The following is a 17,515-nucleotide window of genomic DNA, read 5'->3' as shown; positions in this document are numbered from 1 at the left end:
ACCTGGAAGCCAGATCCACCAGAGGCTGCAGTGTCAGTGAGATGCACAGGGTCAAGAGCCAAACCAAGGTTGTGGCAAATGTTATGGGGCAGTGCACAAAGGAGTGAATGCTTTTGTACACGGTAGGAATTGGGAACAGCAGACAGGGAGAGGTTTGAACCAACACCTGTAATCTAAGCAGTTGGAGGGCTGAGCTGGGAGGATCACAAGTTTAAGGCCAGCCTGGGTTACACGGTAAGAACCACCCCCAAAGCACTCCAGAAACGTAAGCTGGAAAAAACTCTGAATCTAAATAGAACCTGGTGACTGACAGATGGCTATTCCATCCTAAAACCATAGGCTATTTAAAATTTACTTTTAAGTATACAAAAAGAACTTAATGCTTTAACATATTTAAAATAAGTATCTTTAACAGCATACTGTAACCAATTTTAAAACTGATTTTGAAGTACAGTTATAGGAGTTTAATAAACCCTAAATTTTTCCAGATCTTGTGACAGCTAGATACTGTTGAACATTGAACATCTGGAATATATTACTGCTTTTTTGAGTCAGGTGTGAAAAGTGCACATTGGGCATTTTAAAACTTTTTCTAAGAATATTTATATTACGGTTCCCGGTACCGGAGAAAAACCAAAACCAAAAAAAAAAAAAAAAAAAAAGAATATTTATATTAATGGACAGCTGCAAACATTATGTATTAATGGATTGGGCCAATGGGATAACTAACCTCAGTAAAAGATGTGTGTTACGCTTTAGAGAACAAACAGGTATATTGTGAATGTTCAGATTAGGGCTCCCATCTACTAGATAACAGAAGGTGCCATCCCTGAATCATCATTGCTAAGCAAAAAGAAAATCAAGATAACTAAATTAATAAAAATGTGCACCAAAAGTTATAATGTGCATGTATGTATATTATACTTATTACACCTTTTGCCCTGTATATTTGTTGCATTTGTGTAACTGTTTTATGTGGTTGTTCCTATGAGTATTTCCTACCATGCTACTATTCACAGTACAAAAATTAATACATAATATTTACCAGTCACTGTGTGCAAAACTTCTGATGACATCATATTTCAGCTAACTTAATGGTTCAAATTTCCTATGTATTTTAATCATGTTAGTAATATATTAGTGCCTTTAAGTGGCTATGTTAGGATCTATTAGCAAAGATGCAAAGAAAACTAAGCTATAACATGTGATGCGTTAGTCTCTTACTCCAGTGCTGTGTTCCAGCTGGTCAGACATTATAATTAGATCACAAAAATATTTTCAGGCCCATTTCTTCAACTTTAACCCACACAGTGACCAAATCTAGCCTTGGAGTGTCTCTGGTAGTAGAAATGCTTTGATTTATTTGTTTTAGCTACTGGGCTGTCCCCAAACTGATTGTGAAATCAATAAATACTTGTTGAGTGAATTAATGATTATTTTACAGTCTAAATAATAGGCTAATAGAACTTAGTTCTGCAATCAGTTTAAATATGTTTAAATAATATTGTTAACAAATACATAGGATACATTTCAGCTCTCAAATTATATCTAAATATTAGCCTCAATTGCACGTGCTGGTATTGAAATTGAAAGACAGAACAGTCTGAAGCAAAAGAGACAATAGAAAAGCAGAAGGCAGAAATACAAAGCATTATTTACCAGTAACCTGAGTTTTACATTATGTACATAGTTTTAAAAACCTAAGCAAATAACCAGAAGAAATAAGCTCTAATCACTCCTACAGCAACTTAAATATATACCTAACAAATAGCTCAATATCCAAGCAAGCACTGCTACATTATCGGGTTCCAGTTCAGCATTATATAAATACATTTGTTTCTCTCTTCTTTCTTGTTAATATACAAGAGAATGTCTACTTATTCTTTGAAATTTATTGCTTTAATTATTTCTAAAGTACCAGTACTTACTGATCAATTCTCTCCACCTATGTTTTATCTTATAACGTAGCTTGCTACTTGTATAGTATAGATTCATGAAAACTGCATTAACGCCTTGAGCTTTGATAATTCTACACATATATAAATGAAGTTTTTTTTTTTTTTTTTTGGTTTTTCTCCGGTACCGGGAACCGAACTCACGACCTTGCGCTTGCCAGGCAGGTGCTTTTGCCGCTGAGCTAAATCCCCAGCCCCTAAATGAAGTTTATTTACAGCAAAAGAACTGGTTTTTCTTGCTGGTTTGTTTGCTTGCAGGCTTGCTCGCTAGGTATGTTAGCGGTTCCTATCTAACCTTTTTCAAAAGATTTCTTACATACACCCATACATTTGTTTTGCAAAGTAGTTTAACATACTCCTTTGAATAATTAGTAACACACTCCTGAATGAATGAGAAATATGTAGGTCTACACTGTCTGTGCTCAAATCTATAAAAAACCACTGGCTGATGTTTGCATGCTTCCGTTTTCCAGTCCATACAGTACACATAATATTACCTACCTCTTGGCTTGCTGGAAGGACTAAGTAATATATGTAAGTAATATGTGCAAAACACTGAATATATGCCCAAGATCTAATAATATATGTCTTCTTCATCCTCCTACTCCCCAGGTTAAAAAACAATATTATATATACTATACTCAAAACTTGCTGTATAAGAGTCTAATATAGGAGATGCTATATGCTACCTAAGTAAAATAATGTATTTTATTTTGTGAAACTGCTTTACAGGCATTTTTCTTTAAACAAATGCTCGTTGTAAACATGATTATGAAATCCAAATACAATTTGTTTTACATGTTGACAAGTATACATGTAAACATACATATGTAAAAGAATGAAATTTTGAAAACAGTTAAGTGTGCTGAACCATGAAGCATTGACTTCAAGGAAAAACTCTGATTTCTATACTACACTAAAGTAATTAGCACATGTAATTTACAATGAGTATTACCATACACAATTTCAAAAGCATTAAATGTATAGCATCTTTCTCCTAAAAGTTCCAGAGAAGTCTTTAAATCTTTAAATGACTTTCCTCTTACATAAGTGATCAATGAGCATATGAAAATGTAATTTCCCTAATAGATAATTGAGATTAAAAGCCATTAAATGGTTTTACTCGTAGCTCAGTTTTAATATAGCACAGTAATTGAGTGAAGTCAACTGTTTAGGAGCTGATCGATAGATTTCTTCAAGAGATACAAATGCTATTTCCTTCCATTGTGATTTGGACTTCTTATTTTAGGGTTGTTTGCAGTCACTCACTTTGAGTAATGAGAGCAAGAGAGAATACATGATAAAATTTTCTTGCCTTTTGTAACCTTTTAGCTAGTGTGATAAAAAAAAAAAAAAAACTGGTGAGGAAATGAAAACTCCTATTACCTGTAAAAATTTTATTGCTGGTACTCCCTGTTACTATTTCAGACTTCTTTTGTATTTAATTAATTCACACAAATCACACCAGCAAAAAAGACAGATGTGTGCCTTGGTTATATTATACACTATATGCTATACTATGTGGCAATCATTTTTAAAAAATCAAACATGGTGTTTTTGGGAGACAAGAAAACTCAACAGAAAGCGAAGAGACTCAGTATTTTAGTGGAAACAGTTTGTCACATTTTAAAATTGTAATAAAACAATTTTTTTTTCAAAGCAAAGATTTGTCTTTTCTCTGTGTTTTTGTACACTACCAGGGATTGAACCCAGGATCTTACATTGAAGTGCATCCCCAGCTCTTCCTTTGTTATTTGGAGAAATGGTCGCGCTAAGTCCTTAAATTGAACTGGGCTCAAACTCGTGATCATCCTGTCTGAGCTAGCCACAGTGTCTGGATTACAGGCATGTGCCACCACACCTGGCTAAGGGCCAGTCTGAAATGCTACAATCCCACTTAAAATAACTTAATGATGCTAAAGTTGCTACTATCAAACCTACCTCAGGCCTTATTTCTATCTCCATCTCAAAATCTAACACAGATTCTCTTAGACCCTCTTAAAAATATAAATAGGAAACACAGTCAATGTATAGAACATCAGTCATAAATACCTTACCATGAATATATTTATGACACGAACTTTCATCATATAAGGCCCAGAGAAGAAGGCCATATAGAAAAAGAAAGTTTTTAATCTAGCAGGCATCAGAGATGCCTGGGCAATCAAGCAAGGCCTTTTGGTGGTGACAATTAAGAAGAAAGTATCTGAGTAGCATAAGAGGGAAAACTATGGGAATATCTTGGGCAAAAAATGCAAGCAGGAGAAAAAGCAAGAACAAATCCCTGAGACAACAGCATACCTGAGCCCTCACAGAATAGTAAGAACACCAGTGGGCTGAAGCAGAATAAGCTAAGACATTGGTAGAGGAGGTCACCAGGGCCCCAGCACAGGCTGTGACTTCCACCCTAGGTGTGGAGGAAAAGCTATTGGTGGGCTCGCACTAGATGTCTTGACTGGCTCTGAAAATGGAATCTAGCTAAGTTTCTTTCACCAATTATCTAAAGCTTGAAGTTCCCCAAGATTCTATTTTACTATTTTTTCTATTTATACTATCTTTAGATGACTCTGAGTTCCAACTTTACCAGCTGATGGTTCCCAACTCCACCTGTGGTTTCTAGACATTGCCTAATTAACATCTCCATTTGGATGGTTATAGAAGGATTCGAACTTTACCTGAGCATCTACCTACTGTCTCTCAATCCTGAGCCCTTGCCTCCATCTCTTCCTTCCCGATACATTTCACCATAGAGATTGCAACACTACTTACCCAGCTGTTCTCAGCAGGACCCATAACCTAGGAGCCATTCTAAGTTTTTTACTTTTCTGTCTGACATCAGCAATAATATCACCAAAATATTCTCCAAACCTAACTTCTTACACTTCAGTGGTTCTACTCATCATACACTGCTCACCTAGTGAAATTACAAAGACTCCTAACTGCACTCCCTAATCCCCATTTTGCTTCTCCTTCCCATTCTCCACTTCATCTACCATAGCCACAACTTAAATGCATACATCAGAACTTCCCCTCTAAGAACATCCATTAAAAGGCAAAAGTCAAACATCTTTTTAACCATAGCCTATAAATCCCTCAATCACCTGATTCTTATGTCCATTCCCAACTATTTCATCCTACTCTCCTTATCATTTATAATGCTGTAAATATGACACCCATCTTTCTGTCAGAGAAACATACCAAACCACTTCCTGTCTCCAGGCCCTTGGACTGCTCTTCCTTTTGCCTAGAATGCTACTTCCCTAGATTTTCAGTAGCACCCTCCTTCTCCTTAGTAGTAGTTTATTTCAGTGAAAGAACTGAGGTAAAAACACACTGCTTAGCTGAGGGGCACCTCAACTTCTAGCTAATATTACTTTTCCAGTCACTCCCTTACACTACTGCTATCTTGTTAATATGAGTGATATAAAGAAAAAAAATGGGGCCTGGGACAGAGCTCAGCAGCACAAGTGCCTGCCTGCCTATTAAGTGCAAGGTCCTTAGTTCAATTCCCAGTACCTCTCCCGCAAAAACTGCCTTCATCATTAAATTAACTTATGTTCATTGAATAAATCTCCCCACCACCTCCTCCAGACTACAAAGTACAAGCTGTTTGAGGACAACTCATTTGTTTCTTATACATTGGTATATACCCCACCACTGCCCTGGAATGTATCACTGACTATAGAAATATGTATGGATATATGTGGATAGATAGATAGATGTAGACATGAAATACAGAGAGAGACATAGAGAGAGAGAGACAGAGGAAGATAGAGAACTGAAGTTATATCCATACACATTAAAATTTAGTTCAGCTATATATAGATTAACATAGTTTTATAGTTTAATGAAAGTATCTTGCCCCATTTACGAATCTGTTCTTATGACAAAAAAAGATCTCATGGTGCAAACACTTCATGCAAATTAAAATGTAAAAAACAACTAACCTAAATGGAGAAGTTCATAATGCATAATACTTTGAAAATATATTAAAGAACACGCACTCCTTCACTGAAGCCTAGTGTCTTCATGGCAAAATAATCCAGTGAGTCATTAAGATTTCTGAAACCAAAGTTTTAGTGAGTGCCTTCTGAGATCCACCAGGCTGAAGGAATGTGTTTCCTTGGATTATCATGGGGGTATGAAATATTAGTATACAAAGTACAGTTTTGATGTCATCTAGTCCAGTATATTGGGCTGAATCCTAGAAGAAACAATTACGGGACTACCATTAGTCTTTGCATTAATTGTTTAAGTGATGCAATCAAATTATGCAAAGGAAAGTCATTCTGCTAATGGCACATGAAGAGTGGGTTCAATAGTAGCCTAGAAAACAAACTTGGAAGTCAACACGCCTTGTTTTGTTCCCAGCACCTAACACTTCTGAGGGAAAATATTTTAATGAAGATATTTCCTCAGAGAATTGTAAGGGATAAATCCTCTCCAGGAACATGTCGCTGGATTCCGTTAGTCTTCGCCTGGGGCACAATTCTTTCCCACTGAAAAATTCTCCATCATCAGCAGAGCCAATTAAAGTTATACTATCTTTTGAGTCTCACTCATCTCATGCTCACTTTTAGTGTGAGAAATTCAAGGTACAGTTCTACACTATATCTCAATTTTTCCTAATAGTGTCAAAAATAGGTTTTAAACAAGATCCTTAAGTAAAGAATACTTAAACACCAAGATCCTTATACACCAAGTAAAGTTATCCTAAAGGGTAAATTCTTTCAAAACTATCAAAATTAGAATTTAGACATTTATCATTGCTAATTCAGGGATTTTTTTTTTTTTCTTGTTTCCAAATCCCTTCTGTAAAATATAAGTATGTGCCTTCACTCTACTTGCAAGTCTGGGCCCTCAGCAGTCTTTTCTAAAAGGTTCCAGTTTATGTTGCACTTTGTAAGTTTGGCAGGTAGACAGCTACACTGTTAAAGAGTCGTATCCTCGGGAAATAGATTGCGCTTGGTTCCTCTGCTCTTCAAAATGCATTACAACTTCTTTTTGGGTTGAACAACTTAGATGTTCTTTAGCTAAAATCTGTGCTTAAATGCTTTCAACTGAGGAGTGCTTTTGCTGTTCATTTCTAACAGGAATGCAAGGCCATCACCTCTAACAGTTCTTACTGATTCAAAATACACATTTCCTCTCTCTCTTGTCATACTTCATGCACTAATTAGTCAGGGCACTTACGAGGCAATCTGTATTATTGACTATATATATTTTAAAAATGTAACATAAACAGATTAAAAAGTGGGACAATATTAAGCATGTGAAGTGATGCTATGTGATACTTCAGGAAAAGGTAGTGAGAATCTGAACTAAAGAAGTAACAGCAAGAAAAGAAAGACAAACACAGAAAGAGAAACAAGTCATTATTAGAATAAACAGGATTTGGTGCTTCACTGAATGTGGTTAAGCGTGACAAGGCGTAGTTAACAATAAATCCAAGGTGTTCCAGGAAACTGTGGTGACAGTTTGTTCTCAAGGTAAAAATCAGACAGTGCAGTAAAACTGACAAGGAAAGGATCACACATTCTAGAAATTTTCATTGTAGTCTTCTGCACGGTATCTGCTAGGAAACATTTAACAAGCAAATAAGAAACTTAAATTCACTCACGTACACAGAGGGACAGATAGAGGGGAGTCACAGGGTAAGATATAAAAATACTGGAGCTCATCCAAGGAAACTTACACAGTGCCTTGGGGTGAAAATTAAAAATGAACTATAAGAAACACTAGTATTAAACCATAGGAGGACGAAGCAAAGTTTAAAAATGATAGGGAACAAACAGAAAGGTAGGAAAAGGAGTGAGGGAGACTGGAGGGAAGTCAGGGGAGGTGAGCATTTCACAAATGGAGATGTCGGCCGCATCCAAAAGAATGAGGAAGTCACCTATGACACAGAATGAGAAACAGCCATTTACAGCTTAGACTAACATTTACGCTGATCTAACCCACATCAATAGCGTCGGCAGAAGTGAAACCACAATGAAGTCAATAGCAGGGAGAACCGAAGGAAAAGAAGTTAAAATAGAAACTCAAGCTACTCTTCAGAGACAGATGGTGATGAACAGATAGGAAAAGAGGTACAGCACCATGAAGGTAGGATGAAGCAGTATCAAACCAAGTGTTTTTTATGATAAGAGAAACATAATCAGAGGCATAAACATAACCTGCCTGGCAAGTGCAAGGTTGTGAGTTCGATTCCCAGTACCGGAAAAAAAAAAAAAAAAAGAGAGAAACATAAAATTTTTCTTATGAAAAAAATAAAAGCTTTTCTGCAAAAGAAATATTTGAGAAGGTATATGCATTCATGGCTTCCACGGTGCACATGTTATATAGCAATGTTTAATAAATACTGATTATTGAAGGAAGATACAGTCAGTAGAATCCGAAGTATGTTCCTAGCCCACATACAATGTTTCTCATACAAGGCAAAAACACTGGTAAGGACATGTTCCCACCTTCACACGCACCCTAGCACAGGCCCCCTCTGGGAAATGTCCTCGATCGCCCCACAGTTATGCCCTCTGGATGGTGGTCAGAAGTAGGAACCACAGAAATGAAATTCAGAGAGAGTGGGGCCTTGAGAGTCTGTACCCAGGCAGGGTTAGGGAGGTTATTTTTTCAATGTCCAAGGATGAGTAAACATGGATACTTGGTGTTTAGAGTGCAGAAGCTCAGAGGAAAGACATAGTAAGAAGAATATGTGGCCACAGACAGAGACACAGAGCATGAGTGGAGAGAATAGCTAATACGCTCCCAATCCACTGTCCCTGTTTGCGGGTCCAGTTCCCCCAAGGCCACGCTACATTCCACATTTATGAGATGCTCCAAACCCGTGCAATGAAGCCTCTCTCTGTGAGATGAGTGAATACACTTCTTTCCTTGCAACTAAATGATTATGCCAAGAAAATATGGTTCCTTTCCTGATTCTCCCAAGGATGTTTGAAAAACTTCCAAGACCGCTATGAAAACAAACTTTAAATGCCCAGTCAGGACGCTATAAGCCTTATCATATAGAACAAGAAGGAGGCGTGATGAACACAAAGAACCTTACTGGTGAAGAGCACGTTACAGCATTTATTGAGGTTATAGAAAAGGCAATCATTCCTACAAACTCTCCTTTGAATAGTTCACAAGATTCTGCTCTAGGCTTCATCACACAAATAAATTCCTAACTCCTTTAATGATGTGGTGAGTAGTAAATAAATTGTGATTTTTTTTTTTTAACCACCGTACCCCAAGCTTTCAGTGCCCCGAAGTCTGTTTCCTCGATTGTGATCTCTCCTCACCTCTCCTGAATTACGACATTCCCATGGTAAGGGACATTGGAAATCCCACGCCCACTCACGCCGTGTGCAACAATGCACACGTGAAAAATGAAGCTCTCCAGGCACAAGTACTCGTCCGCCAGCCTCCCAACCCGGCACAGCCGCCCTTCTGCAGCTGCACTCCCAGACCTCACTTCAGAACCTCTGTGAACCGTCCTCAGAATGTTTCCACCCGCCCCGCGTCAGCCCTGCTTATTAGGTCTAAGTTCAACCCCACAGGTCAGCAAACAAGTTCCCTGAGCTCCCCCTTCACCAGTGGATCTTCCTCTCAACCTCCCCTCCCAGTTCTGCCTATTCACCTGCCAAGCCTGACGCCCTGCTGCGCCCAGGCAGTGTAGCTCCTTAAGGACAAACGGGCAGAAGATGGAAAGATCCAGACTAAAAAAGAAAACAACTGCACAGAGCTTAAGGAAGGGGACTGCATCTGCCTTGTTCACAGCGTGCCCTCAGGAACCGGCACGCGCCCGCCGAAGTTCACTCTCAGGAAGTACTCTTCAACAAACAAACCGCAAGGGAAACAGAATGGCAAACCACGCTGTCTACACCCAAGTATTTCCCACTGGCGCAGAAGAGAAGCCTTCCAAAGTGACATGGGCTAAGTTCATCACACTTAATCTAATCCAGTGTAAAACAAAATAAGAAACTGGTTTAAGTTCTTAACTATTTAACATATAAAATCAAAAAGACTAATTTATTCCTCTTATTGAAAGTCCATTTTTTTATATTGTCTTCTGAAATGCAATTGGAGGACTCTTTAAAAATGTTATTTTCTATGTCAACCACATTACATATAAAGTCATGAAAAAGTAATTTTAATATTGATAAATCAGCACAACTAATAACAAAGCGTATTATTATATATGAAGCAATCATCATAAACACATAAAATATGAACTTACATGTTTGGACAAGTTGGGGCTCTTTGAATCAACATCGTACCTGAAAAAATGAGAGAACAGTCAAATTATTTCCACAAACACAGCTAGAGAAAAATATTAATATTTTCCAAAGTATATATATAAAAATGAAAGAAAAACTCATACCCGTTGGGAGAAAAATGTAGAGTTTTTATATAATCTGTTGCCTTTATTCTAATGCACAGTCTTTTGGTCTTTTTATTTCCACAAATCCTGCTGTTTTTACAATTATCAATTGTACTGTTTGAGAGTATTACAATGTATTTTGTTGACAAAACAGCAGCATCCTAGTAGCACCCAAGTGACTGAAAAAGTTCCTAAAAACTGAACTTCTCTCTTCTCTGGATATCAAGAAAAATAAAACAGGCCCTGGTAACACTGTACACATTGCCGTTCTTTCTCAGTATCTTAAATGCTATTGTCAGTGTTGAAAACCAGCTGAAATAATGAGAAACCATTTTGCTCTAATCACAGTACTTGGAGGAAACTATTTTATGGAAACAGTTGGAACTGACAATAAATTATCTCTTGGAGATTCTGGGATAACATCGTCCACTATCACTTTAGCACTTCCTTTCAAAAGTCTGAGGAAACAGACTAACCGTCGAAATAACCTGTGTGCCAAACACTTCTAATAGAATACATGTACTGGCTCCAGTCTTTCTCTCAGGTCATTTCCCTTTCACATTCCTGGTCCAATGCGTCCTACCAAAATTTAACAGCCTTTTTAAAAAGGTTAATTAAACTCTTCTCTCACATGTAACAATAATGTTTTCACTATCAAACAAAGTATCTCAATCAATAAAAGGAAAAAAAAAAACAAAACAGTTCACTGAGGGTAATGAGGCTGGGCAGACACATGCTATCCCCTGGAGAAAAGAACGCTTTCTGCAAACTGGCTCTAAAATCATATGATGCGAATATCTGCACAGAAGAATCACAAAGCACACCCTTTACACCAGGGCGCTCAGATCACTGTCAACAGGTGTAGCCTAGAATTTTAAATCACCAAAATGCCAACAGCCACTGCAAACTTACAGGTATTAGTACGAAAGAAAGTTCCTTTCCAAGAACTTTTGCTTCTTCAAGATCATTTCTTTTTCAAAAGAGGTAACCTTGAAATTAGCAAACAGGCAGGCTTCATCCCACAAGTTAGCCCCAGAAAATATCTTCTAAGTTAGCGTGGACTAAGGAGGAAAAGTACCCAGTGTTCAGTTTGGTAAAAGAATGGAGGGGGGCGGTTCATGTTTCACCACAAAGAAAGTAAGGATCTCTAAATACAATTCTCTTTAATTGTATTTAGCAGCTTTTAAAAATACTATTGTCTCAAATATAGCTAATTTACATCACGCCTCCGAAGTCATTTGATAATATATTGGATTACGCTGCAACAGAAATCACCGTCATCTTTCTTTTAATGGAATTTTCCTTCTAACTTTTCAACACTACTCTGATCGTCATCCTCATGATCCGAACATAAAAACTACGTTTTCAGTGGCCACAGTGTCAATGAGTGGCCGCGTCTACAACTGCAAGTGGCATGGTCCCCTAAAGGAAGAGAGAATATATTCAAAGCAAGAAGCTCAGCAGTCCCGTCCTCCCAGGAGGGTTCACCCCAGTGGGCCTCCATTTACTAAGCAGAATTCTATAAACAACTCCATCCTGTCATGGAAACTTTTATTACCAGAGAAATGAACTGGTAGAATCTGGTGTGTGCGGCTCTTAAAGGGTACGTTTTCTATTAGAGAGGAACAGATGCTGGTGGAATTATTTCTGTATTTCCTAGAATTGGAAAGTGCAAAACATAAAATGCTAGCTAACTATTCCTCCTTAGCTCAGAGCTATGAAGCAGTCATAGACCCAAGTTTCAAACCAGTTCAGGGCTTTGCAATCAGCACATTATTCATAAGATAATGGGTTATTCTATTCCTTATCTTGGGGACAGGAGACAGGTTCTTCCCAACCCCCAACTAAGGGTGTCTATGAGAAACGGAGGACAAGATGCTGTTCCCCAGTTGTTACGGTTGATGCACTGTGTCAACCTGAGAAGTTCAGAAGGTTAACTAAGTGACTCAGCTGGGGGCCAGGGTCCTCGCTTTGTAAACATTCTGAACCTGTGCAAGAGCGAGGCACGGAGATGGTGTGAGCAGAGAAGTCTGCATACAACATATGCAGGAAAAGAGGCTTGCTCCCCCCACCTTTTTTTGCTCTTGCTATTTCTGCTAGCTTCTGCTGCCTTCAAGTGCTGCCTGGGTGCCCTGCTGCTCTGTCTTGGAGCCAGCCAATTATAGTCTGAAACCTCCATAAACTGTGAGCTAAATAAGCCTTTCCTTCCTTAGTTTTGAGTGTCAAGTATTTAGTCTCAACAATGCAGAAAAGTAACCAAGACACTGGTGTTATGGCTTGTGGTGGGGCTTTTTCCTGGGTGGCTGGATCCAGAGAGTGACTCTGGGATTGATTCATGGGGCAATGCTAGGCTCAAGGGCCCTAGGATTAAAGGTGTAAGTGCTACCCTTCCCTGAGTAGCCTGGAAAAGATATAAGGGATAGTAAGAGCTGTGGCTGCCCCTTGCTTGCTTTGCTACCTTCTGCCTGCCAGGGACTGTTTCTCCCCTGCAATCCCTATCTCCCATGGCACTTTGCCTTGGTGCCAGCCGATATAGCTGAAGCCTCTATAAACGGTGAGGTACATAAACTTTTCCTCCCTTAACTCACTGGTGCTGGGTATTTTGTCTTAGCAATAAGAAAAGTAACTAACGCTCCAAGCCAGCAACAAACATGCCTGCAAGTCTACATGAGGTTGCCAGAGGAAATGACTGACGTGAAAATTCTACGTCACGCTTCCTCAGAGCTAAGTGACACGGCACAACTTCCCCTGGGAACCTCTTTGACAATGACAAGGTAAGCAAGTTGCTTAAAACGTAGAAGCTGGAACCTGTACTGAGGTGAGGCCTACATCTCCCAGATGGCAGGAAACCCACATCTCTGCCACCAACACTTCCGCTCTCCTCTCCCCTTCTCTCCTGCAGGGAGCTGAGACGGCAGCTTCAACCAGGGGAGAGGAAGGAAGGAGCCATGAACTCCACTGGACATTAAGGTTTCACAGTGGAGGACGCTGGGCGTGGTGGCACACGCCTATCATCTCAGCTCCTGGGAGGCTAAGACAAGGCAACTGAGAGCTGGGGCCCGACCTAGATAGTTTATCAACTTAACAAGACCCCATTTCAAAGTAACAAACTTTTTAAAAAGTAGAAAATTAAAAAGGGCTGGGGATGTAGGCCAGTGCAAAGACAATGGGTTCAAGTTCCACTACAGCTAGATAGAGAGATGGAGAGGAGCAAGAGCAAGAGGGAGAGAGGGACGGAATGAGAGGGAGATGGGGGGGAGGGAGAGAGAGAGAGAGAGAGAGAGAGAGATAAGGCTATCCAACAATTAAAGGAAACAGATGGTTCTAATAAACACAGGGACTAGAAGGACAGGACAGGGACCCTTGCCTGGCATTGTCAAGGCAGCCCTTAACCAATGGAGAAAACTGAAATTGACACACATACCCGCACAACTACTAAAATAAATAAAACAACTTATTTATCCCTAAAGTGTTAAGGTAATTCAAAAACAGGCTGTAATTGCATTATATATTTCATGATTATCACTATTTGACTTATAGAGAAAAAAGTAATTTGGTAGGGTAAGTCAAATCTACAGCCATGAATTCCTTTGTCTTGTATTGGTCTGCATGGAAAACTGGGTGGAAAGGGTTCACTTTCATTTTTCCTGCTGTCCGGCATACATCCGCAGTGATATGGTACCCACACTTCTTGCCCAAAGACGTTTTGGTACAGCTATTCTATCAATAATAAGATTTTCAACTGACAAGTGCATATGTATCACATATATATGTGTGTATATATTGTGTGTATATACTACATAATAATATATGCATTATGTAAAATATATCTGTAAAAGACCTATAAAAAATTTCAAGAAAAATAAATAAAGCTGTCACAGGTTAAAAGAATGATGTGGGAATTTCCAGTAGGAGGGAAATCAAAAGGGTTTAATCAAAGCCCTATCAAAGTACTACATAAGAGAATGTACTAGCTTCTCATGACAGTTGTCTGCAGGTAATTCTTTCTAGCTCTACTTGTTTTAATTTTTCAGCGATCATATAAAATTCAGCTATTATTTGAATCAAATCTCTGAAATTAACTACACATTCATAAGGTATCCTGATAGCTATTTAATCAATTTTGCAATACGCTTTCACATTTCAGACATTACGTGGTTTCTGTGAGAACTACTATGCTTTCTAAAATGTTGAGGTTAAAATATTTCAATTTGCCTACAGTAATTTCTGTTACTTTATAGTTTCTTGTCCCACTGAGAATAATGCTTCTGGAACAGCCACAGCACTGTGTCCATGAGGGGTGATAAGCAGAACATGACTTCAGAAGGCAGCACGGGAGGACCAAAATGACGAGAACAAAGGACAACGGCTAAGTAGCGTCACTTGGCAGGAGCTACACATGTTGATGACAGGGACCTGCCCGCACAGAGCAACCAAAAAAGTAAAAAACACCCCAGAGAAATGGTTCTAAAAGTCAAAGCCCATACACAAAGCTCTGGGAAGTACCAAAGCTCATGCATTCTCCAAGATCATTTCAAAGATTCAGAACCAGACAGTGGCCTGTTTTGTGTACGTGCTTTTATCTTAAAATCTGACTGAGTAATGTAATTTTTTAAAAAACTAGTAGTTATACACATACTAGTTACAAAAGATCTGCACACAAGATACTTAAGGCAAAATTACACGAAACACAAAAAAATGGAAACCAGTGATACTATCTATTAATAAATGCTTTGTTAAATAAATTATAGTTCTGTTTTCTATAGTTCTGTTGTCTAGAAATTATGTTGTCTTTAAAAATGAGTGACTTACAAAAATGAGTATTACACACAGTCAGAGGTAAAGAATACTAACTGAAAAATTTAAGGTACAAGAGAATGTATTTACTTTAATTCATACATATATGTTTAAAGAAATACATAAAGAAAATATATTTACTATAATGTGTGTGTGTATATATATAGAGAGAGAAACACAAGAATGCCTAGTGTATACACTAAATCATTTATAGTTTCTTTTTGTTAATTGGTATAACAAAATTTTCACTTTTTTTTGCTTTAGTGGGAATTTATTAACCATAATGTCACAGCTTTTTTTTGCCAGACAGATGCAAAAATTAGGAGACTTGATGAATTCTACTTATAGTACTTCAGCACCAAATAACTGGGCAGTTATATTGCTATATGCATGTACAATTCAACATTTGTCAGCCTTAAAATGCTAATTTATTGTAAAATCTATATAAAACCATTAAAAACTTTTCTATTTAGTTTTTTAAGTGAAAATCACAGTGTCATTTGCCACAGCTTGTCAAAACTCTGGCCCTCTTACCTCATTACCCCTCACTCGTGACAGAAATAATCCCAAGACCAAAACGTACTGATTAAACAATCTGTGTCCTAACAAAGGCAGAATGCTTAAAAACATTACATTCAGAACTGTAGGGGCTGGGGATTTAGCTCAGCGGCAAAGCACCTGCCTGGCAAGCACAAGGTCATGAGTTCGGTTCCTGGTACTGGAGAAAAACCAAAAAAAAAAAAAAAAAAAGAACTGTAAATCAGCTTTTTTATACACTTCAAAGGGGCTTGAACAAAAGTATGTGAAAATTATTTTCAAGTCTCAGTCCAACATGAGTGTGCAATTTCAACATGAAAACATCATCATGTGAGTGAATAATTTGTTTTCCTTAATGTAAATGAACATTTCCTTTGGACCAGAAAAAAAATTTTTTTTCCTCTACAATAATATATTTTCTAATAAGTTTTCTTGAAGGGGACTGGAGGAAGGATGGGAGGAGGAAGGGGATGCAATCCTCGTTTATAAGAAATGTTCCAGAAGGACAATGGCCTGCTTTGAAATGTTTACACTCAAATAAATACAAGGCTAGTGGGTTGCCTAGAGCATAAAGGGAAAACACAGTAAGTTAGCGTACAACTAAAGAGAATGTACCAGCCACCCAAAAGGTACTTCCTACGGGCTATGGATCTGTTTTCTGCCATCCAAAAGGTTTCTTTCATGCCAGTATTTTCCTAGATGTTTATAAACTAATTATCAACTGAGCGAACATAAAATGTTAACCAGTTCAACAATTCAAGGGATTTGCAAAAACACAAGATTTTTAAAACCTGTTCATGACACATCATGTCAAAATACAAACTAGTCATACTCTCCTTTCTTGACTGTACTTTTTGGTGGCAGCTTGCTCAATGGAAACCAGCTGGGAAACATTCACAGGAAAGGTCTCTTTCCACTGCAAGATAAAACTTTTCCACGGGCCACAGTTCAACAGAGAAAGGATATCAGATCGTCAATCTCTGTAGATGTGCATCTTCTTTTTTTCTCCTCTTTTTAAATTGTTTTTAAAGTATATTCCCCTGTGAGGTTTAATTTGTTAAAATGCTACTCCTGCAGCAATATCTTATTCAAATAGGGTCCATAGCTTAAGTACGGGCAAAGTGCGTTTTGTTTGTTTGTTTGTTTGTTTTTGACATTGGAATTCAAGAGTTTCCCTGGACACTTGGTAACTAGGCAGCTATAAAGTGCCCTCCTGTATCCAAAACACTAGGACCCCTTAGCAGAACTCTGAGAGGGCCTGGGCTCGGTTCCATCCTCCGTGCTACTGTCTATGTCCTGCTCCATTGCTCTCTCACCCTCCAGCTGCTGACTGGTGAAGTTCTTTAACTCAAGAAGCCCACTGCGGTCCACAATCACTTTGGAGCTGGAGCTACAAGGAATCACATACTGGGGAACGGCCTAGATGAGTATTTCTGCTGGGTCCTCTTTAGCTTTCTTTTGGCCTACGTTCTGAATGCACATGAACTGGCCTACTGTGGGCACTCCTGGTACATCAATTTTCCTGGCCATTAGAGGAGGACCAACAGCAGATGGATCTGAACAGGACTGTCTACATTTCCGTTGCTGAGGAGTGGAATTCACAACCCCTGTCACCACCATGTGGATAGAGGAACATGATCTTGCGTCACCAGTAAGCACACGAGTGGCAAGTGCCTTCTTTGGGGGATCCACTACCACATGCTCTACATTTGTATCAACCTCAGCTTCTATCGAAGACATTTTCAAAATGTCTGAAATTTCTGTCTTCTCAGAGGCCAAGGCTAGGGGACACCAGCAACAGGGTTTGGTTGTGGGGCCTCAGAACTTTCACTTTTTAAATGCTTCA

At 38.5% G+C, this 17,515-nt stretch overlaps 1 protein-coding gene across 1 annotated transcript in view; it reads right to left on the bottom strand.

Moving 5' to 3' along the window:
* Window positions 1-17,515, bottom strand: part of Cpne8 (copine VIII) — a 191,003-nt gene that overhangs the window by 138,917 nt on the left and 34,571 nt on the right. The window contains exon 8 of the mRNA XM_005407109.2: window positions 10,192-10,231. Within this exon, the coding sequence (XP_005407166.2) occupies window positions 10,192-10,231 (40 nt within the window). The remainder of the gene's footprint in view (window positions 1-10,191; window positions 10,232-17,515) is intronic.

The sequence above is a fragment of the Chinchilla lanigera genome, unplaced genomic scaffold (assembly GCF_000276665.1).
Source record: "Chinchilla lanigera isolate Chin_1 unplaced genomic scaffold, ChiLan1.0 scaffold00104, whole genome shotgun sequence".
NCBI classification, from domain to species: Eukaryota; Metazoa; Chordata; class Mammalia; order Rodentia; family Chinchillidae; genus Chinchilla; species Chinchilla lanigera.
Note: the sequence above shows the minus strand (reverse complement) of the source record. Positions and strands in the feature narration are given on the sequence as shown.